This window comes from Ailuropoda melanoleuca, chromosome 15 (genome assembly GCF_002007445.2).
Source record: "Ailuropoda melanoleuca isolate Jingjing chromosome 15, ASM200744v2, whole genome shotgun sequence".
In the NCBI taxonomy this organism is placed as follows: domain Eukaryota; kingdom Metazoa; phylum Chordata; class Mammalia; order Carnivora; family Ursidae; genus Ailuropoda; species Ailuropoda melanoleuca.
In genome coordinates this window covers 29210973-29229503 of record NC_048232.1, presented here as the reverse complement: position 1 = coordinate 29229503, position 18531 = coordinate 29210973, and the positions used below count along the sequence as shown (strand labels likewise).

Genomic DNA, 18531 nt, shown 5'->3' with positions numbered 1-18531 from the left:
TCTTCACATGTGAAGAAGGTGAATAATTTATTGGATTTTTAAAATAAAAATGTTACATGACTTAATGTTACATATTAAAGGACTAGTTAAATGACCTATTTATTTAAACATCGATGTCTAAAACAGCATATTCTTATATTCACACATATTTTATTTTACAATTGTTTTAAGGAGTTATTTGTTCCCCCCAAAAGATGCTGCTTTTAGGCTCACAGTGCTAATGCTAATTTCTTTACCACGACCCTGATATATTTTAGATGCTCCTCTCTAGTACAGTAGCTAGTCTCCAAATCATTGACCAAGGCAGGTTTTTGGAGAAGGCAGTATGTTATAATGACAGTCACATGGACAGAAGGGATGCACACATCTACCCAGGCCTCACTCTGGACTGGCCACTTGGTGAATGTGTGACCGTGGACAAGACATTTCGTCCCTCTGACCTCCATTTCCTGGTCAGTAAAATTGAACTTAATTCAGCTGTAATGAAGATTAAATTGAATGAATATAACACACTCGGCTTAGAGTAAATGCTCACTAAACGGTACCCAGCAAATGACAGAGGGCGTGGGTGGTGCTCAATGAAGGGAGACCAGAACAAGTCCTAGCAAGCAGAGCCTCTGAGGAGACAATGGTATCCATGTTTTCTTCTTGGTTGCCAGAAGCAAGATGCAAGAGAAACAAGGCTTTAGCGTCCCTGCTGAGCTGGACTGTTTGCCTTATTTTCTATTGTGTCCTGTATGCCTGGACCATAACACGTGCTCAACACACTTATTGAATGAATGAATGAGTGAATGAATGAATGAATTGCAGTTCTATCCACAAACAGTGACTGAATTTCAAAATATCACCCTCTCCTCTTGGGTTGGCAAGTCCTAACTCAAACTAGATTAAAACAAACAAAAACTATTGAATTTAAAAGTTACCCTGTGAATACATCACTTGACTTCCAAAGTCTCCAGAGCCCTTAAGTTTTCACCTAATTTTTGTATTCTGAAATTATTTTTTTAAAAAATACAATAATCCTAGAAAATCCAGAGTATAGAGTAGGTGTCACCATAGAAAGATATTTAAAAAATAAGATTGGGACAAACCATTCTGCTTTATAGGTGATTGACAAAGGAACATTTTCATTATTTTGACAAAACAGGCTTCATCGTTTTGGCAAATATGGATATTGAGGAAAATAACCCTGGAGAGTTACTGCTTGATGTATGAGAACATACTGCAAACTCTGTTAACTTGTGTTTGTTCACCAGAAGTCTCTTAACGGCCGCTTCTGCACACATCAGTGTGCTCCTGTGTTAGCCAAAGTTTGCAAGGGTGACCTCAGGCACTGCAATACCCTGAGTCATCATGGGAAGATTAAATTATGCTCATTCGGTTTCACCCATCAAATGCAGCTATCTCCTTCTCATTCTTGGAAACTAAGTATTTCATTTACCAGTATATCTCAGTTTTCCTGTTAAAACTGAGTACAGAGATTTTACTATAAAATATTTTCAATGAAAAGAACTACCTTAATTCCCCACCACAGAACTCAACTCTCCCTTCTATCTAGGATTTCTTTTAAGCTATCCAAACAGAATTGCTAAGTAAAATACAGAATGTCCACTTAAATTTGATTCAGATAAGTGACAAATCATTTTTAGTACAAGTATATCTCATGCAGTATTTGGGACATACTTATACTAAAAAAAATATTTCTTATTTTAAATTCTAATTTAGTTCGCCACCCTGCTTCTTGCTTTGTTGTTTTTCTTTGATTGTTCGTTTGCTAAATTTGGCAACACTACTTCCAAAGGATTTGACATGTAGCCAGGCACATCTGAGCCAGCCTGCTATGGAAGAATAGAACTAGATCCTAGCATCTCATTCAGACCTTGAAATGCTAATATAATTTTTCTCCTAATCATTGCTAAAAGTGAGTCACATAATTTTTCATCAAAGGCAAATCAAGGTGCGTCTTCATTGTTCTTTTTGGATGAGGCAGCTTATAGAAGGAATGAGTATCTAACCGCCCTGTGGATATGTTGGCTGAATGGGGGCTGGGCATCACATGATTTCTGGATGTGTAAACTGCGCCCTAGCCAAGTCTGCATTAGGGAAAGGACGTTAATCTGGTAAAGGTTGTGCTCTCCTTACAATATTCAGGTTAATTGTGTTTTTCTCCAGATGGTAACATCTGGTACTTATTACCAGCTAAACATTTTCCTTATAAAGGCTGATTTTGAATCAGTCAGGTGTGACCACAATGACCAAAAATGTGACTTCTATTTTTAGCACTGTAATTTCATAGACCCTCAGTAAAATACTTTTTATAATTTTTTTTTATCCCCATTGAGTTTATTCTTGGTTTCCAGATCCCAGCCTGGAGCAAATACTGACTGAATTACAGGAAGGGGTGCTTGACAAAAAATGACAGCTGCCTTTATTGTGTTAATAAGTTGATTCATTCAACAAATATTTGTTAAGCAAATACCATAGAGAAAGCAGGGCTCAAGGAGTCATAGAAAATTTTTAGATATGACTTGGTTCATGTCCTCAAAGAATTTAAAATCTGGTGAGGCAAATAACAGCAATTCAAAGGATGGAATATGGTCATCAGTATAGGAGAAATGCAGATCAAGTGCTAGTAAAAGGTCTCAGAAAAGGAAAACCACACCTAGTTGGAAAGATGGGGAAAATTTTAGCATTTGAAAACAGCTCAAGATTTTTAGTGGTTTAGATAGTGGGAAGGGCAAGATAATGGGGACTTTCTCATGGAGAGAACAGAATGAGAGAAAGCCTCCCTCCATCTCACCACAAGGAAGTGCTTTATTCGACTTGCCTCTAGCAAAAGGGGTAAATGAGGAGAGGCTTTGCAAAGCCATGATCTGGAAGGCCTGGCAGGCTTGGTTGACAGTACATGCATAACTCCTAGATGAGCCAGGGCTGAATGCTTGAATAAAGGAATGACATGACCTGAAATGCGCAACTCATGTAGAAAGTCTCTGAGTAATTCACTCTTAAGGGCAGCTGATAACATGGACACAGTTTAATTGCATTAAATACATGCCTCTCGCTTGGGATGGTTATATTTTTAAACTAAATTTTGATTATATTATGCAGAATTGAGTTATTTCAAAGAAAAATAGCTTATCGTTCCTATGCATGTCCTTGATTGAGGTGTACAGTTTTGAAAGGAGAATGACTGAACGGTTTGTTTGTTATTAAGTCACCAATCAATTAATCAATGATTGATACTCTTCTTATGCTCGGAAGTTACTTGGGCTGCTGTAGAAGATATGGAAAGATCTGATGCTGTTCCTTGCCTTTGAGGAATTTATAATCTAGCTGTGGATACAAGATGACCAGTCTTAAAAACAAGGAGAGAACCGTTTAATGCAATACTCGGTGCTACTTCTTGCACATGTAATCATATTTCTGAGAAGAGAGACTTGAGAATAAAGGCTAGAACGGTTTGAGAAGTTTTCATGAAGAGTCTGAGGTTGGGTTCTAAGGTTCTAGCAGACCTTACTTCTGTCCACAGGAGAGGAGCAGCAGGAACGTTTTGAACAAAGCCATGATGAGGGTTAGAGAAGAAAATGGATTAGCTGGTATATACTGTCAGTAAGAGGAAATAAAATTAGATACACAGTGTGAAACCAAAATGAAGGTCTCAAAAGCTGGATAGAGACTTTTTATATGGTCCTATAAATAATGGAGAGCCATGGTGATTTTCTAAATTTCTAAAAGCTCTGTCTTTTATTATTGTGGTAAATACACATTACGTAAAATTTACCGTTTTAACCATTTTAAGTGTACGATTGAGTTGTGTTATGTCCAATCACATTACCGTGCAACCATCACCACTGTCCATCTCCAGAGCTTTTCATTATCCCAAACTGAAACCCTGTACCCGTTAAATTCCATCCCCCCATTCTTGCCTCCCACCAGCTGCCGGCAAACACCACTCTATTCCTCTCTTTATGTATTTGACTATTTCAGGTTCCTCATATCAATGGAATCATACAGTATTTGTCCTTTTGTGTCTGGCTTATTTTACTTAGCAATGGAAGATTTTTGAGCCTAAGAATGATACTGCAGAAAATGTTTAGGAAAAGTGAATGGCTGGTATAGATTCACACCTAGGGTCTGACAAGACAGCCGAGCATTTAGCACCCTGGCCAGTGGGGCACAGACCAGGATGATGCTAAAGGAAATGGGGACCACAAGGCAGGGCCAACATACTTCTTTGTTGTCGTTGTTAACGAAAACATGACAGGTTTTAGTAGCAGAACAGGAATGCAGAAATGTAAAATAGGGATAAATAAAATGACTAGGCATTAACTAGCTGGTGGGTGGTTCCACCAGTTAAAACATAGAGTTTGATAAAGGGATTCAGTGTCAAGGGAAAAGGACCATTTGGGTTTGGACATTGTACATTTGAGATGACAGTGGAGATTTGTGTGGAAAGCTCCTAATGCGGTTAGAACGAGGGGTGGGCAGGACAGCATCCTGCTGTTGAAATTGCTCTTTCACATCTCCCGCCCATCATAAACTGAACCTCTGTTGGGCGGGCCCGTACTGGATCTGGGGATAGGTTCTGGGTACCAAAGGGACAAAGCATCAGTACTTTGACATTAAACTTGGAAGAACTCAGAAAGGGGGAAGTGTGTGCCCTTATAGAACATTTTCTTTATTAGAAGTGGGTCTGGGAAGGGAGTTCTGAAAGTTTAGGAGAAAGGTTTGAGGGAGGAAAAGCTCTGGCTTAATGTCAAAAGATCCAGAGACTTAAAAATGTATGTGAACGGGTACAGACAATGTGCCTGTTCAATCTGTGGTATTCTCTTTCTAAGCAAGGACACTTGAAGAAAATCATCTCACGTCATCTATTTCATTCCACCCTTTAGATTACCCTTGCTCTGGCATGTTGGGTATGGTGTCTGGACTTATCTCTGACTCCCAGATAACAGCATCAAACCAAGGGGAGAGAAACTGGATGCCTGAAAATATTCGTTTGGTAACCAGTCGCTCCGGCTGGGCACTACCACCCGCACCCCACCCATACGTAAACGAGTGGCTCCAGGTGGACCTGGGGGAAGAGAAGATTGTGAGGGGCATCATCATTCAGGGAGGGAAGCACCGGGAGAACAAAGTGTTCATGAGGAAATTCAAGATAGGATACAGCAACAATGGCTCGGACTGGAAAATGATCATGGATGACAGCAAGCGCAAGGCTAAGGTGAGGTTCGGGGACGGGAGTGGCTGCTGGGGAGGAGGCCCTTTCTTGCGTCTTGACTTAGATCAAGGACCGCCAGCATTTTCCTGAAGAAGTATGATTTTGTATTTCTTTTAAGCCGTGACATCAGTGGAGGTGTTCGATGGTGTCCATAAGATCCCCATTCTAGGGAAGCCAGGAATGAGGTGCTGAACGTCATGTCTGAGAGCACCGCAGAATAGCATTGCTGCTCACCTTTCCTTCCTCAGGGAACAGTGGAAAGCTCAACACTCAGGAGACAGGGTGGCCCAGAGGCTGGGGGTCTGGGGGCTGACAGGGCAACCCAGTAGAAACTCAGGATCTCTCTCTCTGCAGATTCTAATCTGTTAGCACCCCCCACAATCCCTTTCCCCTTCTCTCACCCTTCCCTCTTTTAAATGTTTTTTTGTTTATTTGGTTTTTGTTCGTTTGGGGTTTTTTTTTACATTTTAATTGTGGTGAAATACACATAACATAAAATTTACCATCTTAACCTTTTCAGGTGTACAGTTCAATGGTGTTGAGTACATTCATATTGTTGTGCAACCGATCTCCAGAACTTCATCATCTCGCAAAACTGAAACTCTAGGCCCACCAGGCAATAACTCCCATCCCCCTGACCCCCAGCTCCTGGCAACCACCATTCCACTTTCTGTCTCTGTGAATTTGACTTCTCTAGGAGCCTCACATAAGTGGGATCATACAATATTTGAACTTTTGTGACTGGCTTACTTTACTTAGCACAATGTCCTCAAGTTGTAGCACGTGGCAGGATTCCATTTCTTTTTAAAGCCGAATGACTTTCTCTTGTATGCATGTACCACACTTGGTGTATCCATTTATCCACCGATGGACCCTATCATTGCTTCTGCCTTTTGGGCTTTATGAATCATGCTTCAGTATGTTTTTTATACATTGGAATCCTTTAAAATACAGTTGGTTCTTGACCCAGTGAAAAGGGAGATATTCCAACATTCACCACAACACGGGTATCATTTTTTTTTAACCAAGCAGATCTTCTTTAGTGATTATGTTTTAGTTAGACTGATGGTCAAACTTATTTGCATTTCCTGAGCACACAACACCAACCAGGAGAGACAACCAAGAGTATGTTGGGTGGCTGATAGCTGGTTTGAGGATGAAGTAATTAACAACCCACAGACCGTCCGTTCTGTCTGCACTGTGGGAATGGTATTCAGCCGATGGTACTTCTCACGCCCAACACAATTGGTTTTCCATCCCTGCTTTGCCCAGGACCTACTCCTTTTGTGAAAAGATCTTAGTGCATTGGTGGGAATGTTATCCTTGCTCCCACTCTAAGCGAGTGTGGGAATGTGGTTTGATATAAGTGACTCAGGACAAGGGCATTGCAGGCAGGAAACAAAAGCCCGCCAGCACCACCAGCTCCCCTTCTGTCCAGATGTGGGGCTCTGCAGAGACCGTCTGTCCCCCACGGGCTGTGGTCAGCACCAGTGTGGTGAGCCACTGAGAGCCATGATGCTGTCGGAAATGTAAGAATTTCTCTCCCATCTCACCCCTGCTTCATTTGTGGTTTCCAAAACATTTCCAGTGTTTTTTTTAAATCTACACGCAGCTACTCTCTTTCTGGTGTTCATTTCATTTCCCCCTTCTATGTCTGCCCCTCTTGTTTGGATAAAAGAAAAAGTAAAATAAACATCAGACACTGGGGTTCCCTAAGAGCCAGTCTTTTCTGAGGAGTAGTTAGCCTTCTGACTTGATCACCAAGTGAGAATATGCCACACGTCAGCAGCATCCGTAGGCTTTGGAGAAGATGCCTCATCGCGTCTGCAATTAAGTCTAAAACTAAAGCTATCCCTCTATTGTAGTATATTGCATGTAGAATTCCTCTGGAAGCCAGCACACAGTTTTCAATTTCAACAAAAAAACTCCATTCATGAGTATGTGAGATTTTTCTCCTAAAATATTATTTTATCCATCATTATCATCTTCCTATGATATTTAAAACCACAAAAGCGTCTAAATAATTTACATAGAGCCTAATCTGTGATTCCTAACATGTGCTTCTCCTGAAATAAAATCCTTAAGATGCAAAAGGACACGGGTAAAACCTTCAGTTTAGGAGCAGTACATACTACTGAATTGTACAATGATATCTAACACATACTATGTTTAAACTTACAAATGAAGGTTACCGGCTTCGAATGCCAAGTACCTTTTATGTAATACTAGAATGAATACTGGGTTTTATGAATAAAACAGCACTTTGATGGATTGAAAATCATCTATACCTGCTCCTCACTTCCTACCCTCAAGTAGCACCTGATGGACAAGGTATATCAGAGTCTCTGAATTCACCAGACTTCTCAGGAGCAGGTAGGAGATCTGAAGCCTCAAAGCCCTCTTCTTCTAAAACATGATTCGTAAAAGGACACAAAGATATCTCATAAACAGCCTTATGTTAACAAAGTTAGCCCAGTTCCATATGGCTCTTCACCTCTAATATTCTTCCCAGCTCATCCCCGACAGCTTTTATAATGTTTTTACATTGTGCTAATTCTTTACTCAAGTTAAAATGAGAAGAAGAGCCCAGATTCCATAACTATAAATGCTTTCCTCCTATGATTGTTGGAGCTGTGTTAACATCAACAGAACAGGCATGTGTAGTAATGTCGTTTTCATCATAATTATACCTTGCTGACGACACTTAATTGGGCCTAACAATAACATATGTCAGATTCTCAATGACTGAAAGCAACTGTGTTCTATCAAGAGTGAAGAACCCCAATCGTGAATTTACTCTTGAAAATAATAGAAGGAAACCTTAAGGGGGAGCAGCGGGTCTATGTCAACCATGTCCTTTTAGACTCCTGGAGGCTTTTCTGAATTGGAAAAGGCTGATTAATTTCCTTCTAGAACTCAGAGAACCTCTGGCCATGTCGCAGCCAACCCAATCTGTCTATCTTCTCTTATATGTGTGCCCCTTTTAGCCCTGGTATTTCTACCACTGAATGAGCACATCTTTTGCTGGTTTAGGACGTCTTGACGGAGCAGTTGGGTATGGTCCCCACTCCTGACTGACATGACCTGGGGCTGGCCATCCACTCAATCTGATCTACCAGGTTTGGTAGCCCAAACTGCAATATATTTAAAGAAACATTAAGGAAACTAAATATGTGGCCTTGGTTATAAACCTCAGTTTCCTGGATTTAATGAGATTAGACTAGATCATTTCTAAGGGCAGAGACCTCACAGCAGTGTGGTGAAGGGTACCAGTTAAGACTACCTACGTTTGAACCCTGGCTCTGACATTTACTGTACATATGGCCATGGGTACATTACTCAACCTCCCTGTGCCTCATCTGAAAGCTGAGGGTAATGATAGACCCTCCCTCATGGAGTTGTCTTGAGGATTAAATGAATTCGTATATTTCCAGCACTTAGAACAATGCCTTGCACCCTTAAATATCGTTCAATGCTTGGTGTGTAATAAGACACTCCTAATGATAAGGCAATTTTCTAACCCCCTTCCCCACCTCCCATCCTGAACGATGTTGAGAGAAGAGGATATAAGAAGGCTTATCTATTTCTTGCAAAAGTTACTGTTCCATTTTCTTATGATTCCACTCAAGGATTTTGACCTTCCTGTCAGTGTAAAAAGGGAACTAAAATAATCAAGTCGCCACACCGGCAATGGGTGGCCTGACTCCAGAAGAATGCCACAGTGTCTTCAAGTTAGGAATGTATTTCAGAAAGAGGAGCCCATTCACACTGCAATTCAGCCCAGCGTCAGGACCTCACTCAACAGTCAGGACCCTTGTTACCTTCCTGAGATGAGAAGGTCTTTTATCTACAAATGCCTCCCACTGATGGCACTTCTTCAGTAAATAGCAATTTCAGTGGGTTGGAATAACCCCTGTTCCTGACTAAATAGTACTTGCACGACATTAAATTTAATATCTCCTACTTTGGGACTTTAATCCCTCCCCCTTCTACGTGTCTTAGCAAACCTAGGACCCACTCCTTTAAGAGAATGTAGCCGGCGTCGTGGTTGAAAATGTGGTGTCTATTATAGCTCTGAAACATGGCAGCTTCTCTTCCTGAGTTACCTTCCTCCACCTCAAGGAAGTGATGGAAGTGTCACTTCTCCCAGACACATCAGCATGGCATTGAAAACGTGTCTCATTAAATCCTCAGCGTCTGGGATAGCCTCAGTGTGTGCTCCGAGGTCTCTGAGAAATGACATCTGTCACTTCTTGGAGAAGCTTTAATTTTTTTTTCCCCTTCCTCATTTATGGAGGAGGTGTCAGGCATTTACGAAGTGGTGGGATGGGGTCTATTTCTCCGCCCTATCAAGAGTCCTGATGGAGGGACTCTTCTGCCAAAAGGGAGGTTTTATCAGTAACGGTGTTTCTCATACTTCACAGTCTTTTGAAGGCAACAACAACTACGATACGCCTGAGCTACGGACTTTTCCACCTCTTTCCACACGATTCATCAGGATCTACCCTGAAAGAGCCACTCATGGAGGACTAGGGCTGAGGATGGAACTGCTGGGCTGTGAAGTGGAAGGTAATTGCAATTTCCAGAGTCCCTTCTAGTCTCCCACTTCTTAAATCTCTTTCTTCATGCATTTATGCACCTGATGGTGCTGCTGCAAATTGCTGGTTTTTTCCCCTGGGTGATCCTGCCTCTGTGTCTGCCAGTCTGTGAGGCTCAACATTCCAGCACACTCCATGCAACAGTGCCTTGTATTGGTTGTTTGCAGAACTCTCCTCAGATTCTGTGGGTTGCCTCCTTTGACTTTTTTAAAAAAATAATTTATTGAAGTGAAATTCACATATTATAAAATTGACTATTTTTAAGTGAACAATTCAGTGGCATTAGTACAGTCACAACTATTTATTCAACCACCACCTCTATCTAGTTCCAAAACATTCCTGTCACTTCAAAGTAAACCCCTCTACCCATTAAGCGGTTTGCCCTTGACCCCTGAAAACCACCACCAGTTCCTTTGACCTTTTTTAGTATTGCTTAGCCGTCTATGTCCGTTTCAAGGTTCTGTCTGCAGTGGTTAACTACCACACATACTAGTGGGAAGGAGCGTTGGACAGACCGAAAAACCAGCATTACCTTGAATGAATTTCTCAGGCTGCTGCAGAGAAACAAAACTTTACATGAGGTAGTATGTCTGAATGCGCGGTGAGACCCGTTGAAGGCTATGACTGCATAAACTTATCATATGAAAGTCGTACCAAGGACAAATTCATTTCACACACTGACCTTGGAGCTGCACACAGCTCTGCCTTTTTATCACATAGTAAATCAGGGAATGTTTGAAAAAACCAATGCAGTGTTTGTTTATTGTACCATCTAAGGCTTTTGTGCATTAGAATTCCCATCTGCCTTAGATTTGGGCATCAATGAGTAACCAACTTTTCCATCCCCATAAAGGTCTTTCTTCAGGTTAGCTCAAAGGATGGCTATTGTTGGTACCCAGATGTTAATCAATCGAGCATATGCTCATGGTCGTTTTGAAGAATGCTTTTTAATATCACCTTCTTGTGGTTTCAAAATTATTTGTGTTTTGAGCTACCCAAATATAATTACATTCTTGAGCACATTAAACATCATAAAACTTTTCTTATGCACTAGAGAATCTTAAGCTATAAATCACCATACTAGTGAATGATTCATAGCTACTTTTGTATGTATTTATTTTAAAGCAGGCCATTATCTCCCATTCTTTATTGTGTAGTTGTTTCTCTATCTGGAGTCATGTCTCAGACCTCCGAATTATCCAGTCGCTATCAACACAGACTAAGAATGACTATGTGCCAGGACTTAGGCAAGGATACCGAGAAAAAGAAGGGACAGGCAGATCAAACCAATTGCAGACATGTTCATTCCATTGGTGGAGAAATGTGGTCATCTGCTAAGGGGAGTCTGCTGCTATGATGCAGGTCGTTAGCCTGGATTCTGGAAAGAAACAGTGACTTAAGAGGTGGAATGAATGGTTGGTTGAAAAGACTGAGGCTGGGGGCAATTGCCAGTGTCAACTCTGTTAGTGCGGTAGAAATGGTTGGTGAAGAGATTTGCTGCAGATGTTTCCAAGTGCTCACAAAAGTGAGGAAGTTGCCCCGAGCCGTAAGAGAAGCCAACATCAGGGGAAAGTAATGTCAAAGCTTTTTGACACAATTGGTGAAAGGGAGTGAGTTTTTTGTGGGGGTTTTTTTGTTGTTGTTTTTTTCTTCTTCCTTAAAATGATTAACAGGCCTTCAGTAAATATCTGCTCTGTGCTTTGCTCATGTTCCGGAAGATACCTAGAGGGTTACAGAAGGACGGTGAGCTACAACTCAGCCTTGCACACGTGTCCATCCTACTTTGGGCTAGCGTTTACGAGAAACAACTAGAGAATCACAGAAGAGGAAATATATCCAAGTAGTAAAACTGGGAAATAAGAATTATTCCCTTTCTACTTTTTCCATTTAAACCGGGTCCTACCCTGGGCTTCTACCAATGAGGAACTCCTCCTCGATAAGTACCATAAGGAATGCAGGTGAAAAGAGAGTTTTAAATACTTAAAAGTGGCACATAACTTAGTGAAGACAGCATCTGGATTGCCAGGGAGGGTTCTCTTGATTCAGTGATAGCGACAAGTGGAGCCCAGAATGTGTGCGTAGGCATGTTACAAAGTGTACATCATATGCCTAGATGGTGCACACATTCTCTCTGGTTATTATTGATGATTTCTTAGTTATTATTGGTGTGTGTTCTGGGCAGTTGGGGAAGTTGAAACTAGCTCTGTTTCTATACTTGTCATAACTCTGCTCAGTAATTAAGCACAATAACAAAGAGTATCAAATTTTTATTGAGAAAGAAGCAGTTACCAATACATTCCTATTGGCCAGAAGCTCTCAGAGAACAGACCCCCCCCTCCCAGTATCTTGGCTGGTTCTCAGACATCAAGAGAGCTGTACGTTATCTCAAGTCTTGTAAAGTGAAATGTAATGCCGAAAATTGTAAAATATTAAACAGATTGCAAGAATGAGTAACAGGCTGAAAAATAATAGACCAAACTAAATTTAAAGAACTTCAAAAGCAGTCTTTGATTAATGTTGGCTATCCTTCAACTACAAACTCACAGATACAGGAATACCTGCTGGGGGTGGAATGCAATCCCCCAGGGGGTTCAGGGAAAATGACCCCAGGATATCTAAGACAACTCCTCTCAAACACCTGCCTGGGACAGGGGATCCCAAGTTAAGAAGCTTACTTAAAGGGAAATGGAGTCACTCAAAACAATTAAAAAAGAGAGAGAGAGAGAACAATATTGTACTAAAAGAGAATCTTGGGAGTCCCTTTTGGGGAAACATTATAATACCAACTTAGCAAACCTAGCAAATACTCAGAGCATAAAAGAATTCATGACAAGCGAGTTCTCTAGCACATTGAAAACGAAAGGAGCAACAGTTGAATCAGGATCTCTGTCATCAAAGTTCTCAATTCCAGGGTCATGAATAAATAACCAGTGAGAGAATTCAAGCACTTTTCAGAAAAAGGATGTTTATGTAGATAACAATGTATAAAATGTGAGGGCTGCCAACTCTCCTGGCAGATACGGATTAAATACCAAAACAAAGCAGTCCCCAGTGCATTCTGCCAAATCCAAGGATATTTAGCTCCCGAAAGAAAGGCAAGCTGTGCTTCTCACCCCGGAATTAGAGGTTTCTGCAAAGGCGTCAGCGGATTCCCTGGCCAGAGCGCTGTGAGCCCGTGCCCAGGTGAGAGATCCTAATCCTCGGATCTTGTTGCAGCACCTACAGCTGGACCGACCACTCCCAACGGGAACCTGGTGGATGAATGTGATGACGACCAGGCCAACTGCCACAGCGGAACAGGTGATGACTTCCAGCTCACAGGTGCAGAAACACCTTCATCCCATTGCTGTGCCATTTCAGTCGCGTTGGGCTTGAGGCTGGCTAGCTCGTGTCTGTGTGTGCTCGTGGCCGCGGTCGGGGTGGTGGCAGCGCCGTGGAGGCATCGTCCTTCCCTCGTGCTGTCCTGCCACCATCGAGCCATTTTCAGAGCCAGGGGCTAGGATGCTCTTAATAAGAATGTCTCCACCATGGCTACATGTGCTCACCTCATCCTCATCTCAAACGCCGCCCCCATAACACACGCATGACCCATACATAACCACACACTTCGGAACGTTTGTTTTCATTTTCTAACAAGGGTAAAATGAGCTGAGCGGGACATTTACCCAACTAATTGATGAAATTGGGCTTAGATTTGAAGTGCAGCTTTTAAGTGAGGATTTTGTAAATCCTGTTACATTAAAATTTACAAAGGCAGAATTAGTTGTTATTTTACATTGGGAACAACTAGCAAATGTATCAGGGATGGTGTGTGCCAATTACCTCCCTAATTCATTTAGAATATTACTCCATAACATTCTAAAACCCTAAGAGCTAGAAAGTGACCTTCTCTTCTCCTTGGAATGGCAGAGGAAATATTACACGAGTGGGGAAATGGGATTGTACCACTTGGAAATGGGCCACGGCTGTAGGATTTTCACCCTATTGTGGCCAAAGGCACTGTGGGACCTTTACTGCCACCTGGGTCAAAATGCAATTCATCTAGCATCTGACTCTCATTTTAGATTAAACATGAGCCCTTGGCTGCAGGTCTGTATTTTTACCCAGAAGGGACTCAGAGAGCCCACATAATTAATTTCCATGGACAAAACTGAAGGCGTTACCATGTAACTTCGTAACAGTGCCATGCTATTGGCTAATGCATTAATGTAAAATCTGCAAGAAAACGTCCCACAGTACATTTCCAATTACTTCAAAAGCTCTCCTCTGAAGGAGTGAGAGAGCTCGGCACTCAGATAGAATAAGGGGTCAAATCTAGCTCAGAAATTTAGTACCATGAACTGGGTTTCCATTTAAATCCCAGCTCCTAAGGCTGTCTCCCTCCAAATTTTCAGATAATCGCTTACAGTCATAGGGCCAATAAATGTTACCATGGGCTTTTGAAAACAAATCTTGTATGTAAGTAGCCACAAGCCACAAAAATTAATTAATGCAGAGGCATTTTCTTTGTGAGATGTCAAGTTCAAGCTGAAAACCCTACAGCTGGTGTTAAGAACAGAGTACCATTCTGTGAACCAGGTCCTGTGGAACCTTCCCAGGATTGCTTGTAAACACCCTGCCACAGACCCCAGGCCTTTTGTAGACCCTGTCACACATCCGTAGTGAAATTCCTCATAAAAAGGAAAGACTATAGTCATCACAGTATACCCTTTCAATTCCCTCTTGTGGAGAGGATTCTTTTCTTTATAAACCCTAAAGTGGTCAGTTAATATTGATTAGAAACAAAGCCTCAGATTTACTCCTCATATCAGAACAACCAACCTTCTCATTTTTGCATCAGTTCATGACTGAATCAATTGAAACTAAAGCCTTTGAATGAAACAGGGCAAGTATGTTAGCCTGGAGCAAATTATGTATGGCAACGAGTAACACACCACAGAAAATGGGTCATTTATAGTGGAAACACTGACAGTCCTCTCAAAGTACAAGGCTGTAGTTTATCTACAGCATTCAAAATCATTTATTGGTTACATAGAAAAAGTTCTAATTTTTTAATTTACATATTACCGTGGCAAAAAAAAAACACCAGTCATTTTCTCAAGCCAGCCTATTTGTCTCAATGTTTCTATAAATGCATACATATATTAAGAACTTCCAGAGGTCATGTTAATGCCCACTCCACACCCCCATCAAGAAGAGGTGATTTCAGAAGGAATATCATGTTTCAACTTTATTTATTGCATTACCGGCCAACTTGGGTTTTGTTTTTGTTTTTTTTCTTTTTTTTCTTTTTACTTATTTTGTTTTACGGCGCTGTGGGTTATCCTTCTCTGAGAAAGGTTGTGCTCATATGTAAACATTTTTGTGATGAGCAAAAGCCTCCCGTCACTGAGGTATCCTCTCGCGTGGGAAGAGCTCACACAGCCCTGCACCTTCTTCGCTCCCTCTGTCCCAGGCTTCACCGTCAGAGCCCCAGACTTGGCGTGTTGAGGGTAATGGAGCCAAAGTGAAAGCATCTTCACTCTAACCCTGAGAGGAGGGAAGGTGGAAATTAGGATGAATTCTCTCCCGAGCAGTGTTTGGTTCCTTCACACAGATGGTGTCCCTTTAATCTCTCCTCCTGGGGTGACCGCTTTGAATACAGTGGGAAATAAGTATTTTAGCAAAATGCTCGTTACTTACAAACAACACTGAATTCCAGGTGAACTGTACCGAACGCATGGAAATGAGGAGAGATTTCGCTCTCCTGTACTTGCTTGCCAAGGTGAAAATTCACCCCTGAAGTTACTCATTTGCAAATGCCTTTGAAGTCATTAGATAATACAATTGGTTTCAAAGGCACCAGGAGGCCAAATTTCACATTGGATCTGTGTGTACCCAACAGCAGAATTTGGCTCTCAACCTATAACAAAACTGATAATGCATATTGGTTTTAAAAGTGAATTTTCACCTTGAGTCTTTCTCCCGTAAGACCACTGGGAACAGAACACTAATGTATTCTGGCCTCCCTCCAATTCTGCCATTATAGATTCGCCTTCTTAACCCATAATATATATGATTCCTTCTTCCTAGCGCCTGCCTCATGGAGGCCACGCACACGTGTGACCGCTCATCCAGCATATTTACTGGGAGAGCGAGGGTATATGACTTGGTGCTGCAGTCGATTAGCTCCAAAATCTTCATCCCATCCCAAGAGCACGATTTCTCGGCTCTCTGATTCACAATCTGGATGATTTCTGATCTGTGCAAGCTGCAGGGTGAAACGAGGGCCTGGCCAGAATAGAGATGATCACAGGTCTTGACTGAACGATACTAATGGAAGGTGTACAGTGGTACCTTAGAACCACCTGCAAAGCTTTTCGTGATCCTCATGAGCCCACCCCGTGCCCAGCCCCCAAGTCTGCTCAGGGCTTTCTCTCTTGGGGCAACAAACAGATGATCTCTGACCATAACAGATACACGTAAGGAGGAAGGGCTTTCTCAAACACCGAAGTCATCAAGAGCAAACCAGTGTTTCCCACACTTAGCGGGTTCTAAGACTCACCTGAGAAGCTTCCCAGAGTTCCGATTTCAAGGCCTACCCGTGAAGGCTCTGGTTCAGTGAGGGTAAGTGGATCGGTAACCACAGGTTTAACAGGCACCCAGGTGATTTTTATGGTTGGCAAGTTCAAGAGCACTACTTTAAAACGGAGGTTTAGGGACGCCTGGGTGGCTCAGTCGGTTAAGCGTCTGCCTTTGGCTCAGGTCATGATCTCGGGGTCCTGGGGTCAAGTCCTGCATTGGGCTTCCTGCTTGGTGGGGAGCCTGCTTCTCCCCTCTGCCTCTGCTGCTCCCCCTGCTTGTGCTCTCTCACTCTGTCAAATAAATAAATAAAATCTTAAAAAAAACAAACAAAAAGACCCCAGAGGTTTAACGAGGAGGAGCAGAAAATGGAAGTGCCAAGATGCGGAACAAAAGAGGGTGAGGCTAAGTTGTCACGTGTTTCCCTCACCAGGAGGCCCCAAGTCCACCGCAGCCAATGGGAAGCTGGCAGTGCTCAGGCGGTTATTCGTGTCATCTTCCAGTGCTCTGGGCCTGTGAGGCAGTGCTTCTGCTCTTGCCTTTTTCTGCAGCTTCCCCAGATCACATGCTGGGCAGAATATTTGTCCTTGGGAAAAACACACAACTACAGCAGCCCAAGAAAGGAGGAACTGCTGCCACCCACTTCAACCTTCAGTTTTTAAAATAGATCGTGGGTAGCAGCCCTGGGCCTCCCCTGAAGGCACACATCTGAGACCTTGGGAAACTATGTGAAGCTCAGGGGCCCAGGTCGAGTTTAATTCCCAAGTCACTGAGGACACGTGGAGGCTTTTGCTTTTCACGGTTACAGTTGTGTAGCACGCTTAGCCTGGGAATCAGGCAATGCCCTTGGAAGGAAGTCTCACACTCTTCATACTGCCTGGATGCCTTAGGGATACATGCATTGAGTAAAAAAGTGTGGTTTATTTGCACTTGATCTTGTGTGGGCAAAATCTAAGTAAAACAATTACCACAGGCGGAATTAAAGGAGGGATTTTCTATGGAAAACGTTCTCCAACAGATGCAGCTCAGCATACGGCATTTCTTGACTGTGTATTATCCACAATGCTTCCTTTTTCTGATTTTTGTATGGTACTATTTTTTTGTTTTTCAGGCGGTACCACCGTGCTGACCACAGAAAAGCCAACCATAATAGACAGCACCATACAATCAGGTATCCAAAAAAAAAAAAAGAAAGAAAGAAAGAAAGAAAACAGAAAATGGGGTAGATTTCCCGTACGTCTCTGCCCCCATTCCCCCCAGCCCCCAAGTCACGCATTGCCTCGCTTCTCGGTTTCAGTTTCTCTCAAAGTCCTAGAAGAGAGATGCCACGCAGCATCTGGTCTCCAAGCGTGAGCCATAAATATTGCTTTCCTTTCATCCACATGTATATGCAGCAGGGAGTGGTTTCCTTCCCCATCAGTAATTGCCAAATGGTGACAATCCCAGCTCTCGATGGAAGGAACTGGGTAACATACTTTGTTTAATGCAGCACATCTAGGACATGGACTGTGTTTGCAAACTCCAGGAGAAGGAAATCTCACAGGCAGCAGCCTGACTATTTATTTTCATCACAATTCTGCAAAACCGAGACAGGCAAAGTTTGTCAGTTTTGCCTGCCACGGAGTTGGCAGTTTGACAACAGCGTTTCCAGTGGGCGTGCCACGAATGGGGTGCTGGAAACCACGGCTGTGATTGTGCGCGGGGACAGCGGCGCCCTGGGGAGCAGCACCTCCTCACCCTTTTATGAATAGAAAAGCCTAATGACTTTTCAAACCCGTGGCTTGCTGTTTACCAGGGGCCGGGCAGGCAGCAGTTAAATGGCAGCCTTCTCCCCCCCTTTGTATTTTGTTGGTATTCTGTAAAATTCTTCCTCACAGACACACACCAAGGGAAATAGTGCAAGCAATCAGAGGTTTTAAATACTTTAATCATTAGAGTAAGGTGAACAGGTCAGTTTTCCAGTTTCTCCCATTTCCTTTATCGAAGCTCACTGAGCCTTGGCCTCCACAGTCATTTATTAATGGGGCGTGTGGTGTATATCAATGTTTCCTCAACAGTGTGACACTACCCAGCGAGGCAGAAAGTAGAAAGGGCTCCTCTAATTAGTATGCTTCCTTAAAGGATGCTGTCACCGTTGACCTGATTAAACTG

General features: G+C 42.4%; 1 protein-coding gene and 1 long non-coding RNA gene across 2 annotated transcripts in view; one reads left to right on the top strand and one right to left on the bottom strand.

Annotated features, from left to right (window-relative positions):
• NRP1 (neuropilin 1) overlaps nt 1-18531 on the top strand; it is a 134675-nt gene that overhangs the window by 99391 nt on the left and 16753 nt on the right. The window contains 4 exon segments of the mRNA XM_002923752.4: nt 4893-5224; nt 9646-9790; nt 13036-13140; nt 17492-17551. Coding sequence (XP_002923798.2) covers nt 4893-5224; nt 9646-9790; nt 13036-13140; nt 17492-17551 — 642 coding nt within the window.
• On the bottom strand, nt 14806-16755 carry LOC105239536. Its single transcript, XR_858392.3, has 2 exons — nt 16364-16755; nt 14806-15348 (listed from the first exon to the last, which is right to left on the bottom strand). It is a non-coding gene; the product is annotated as an uncharacterized LOC105239536 (long non-coding RNA).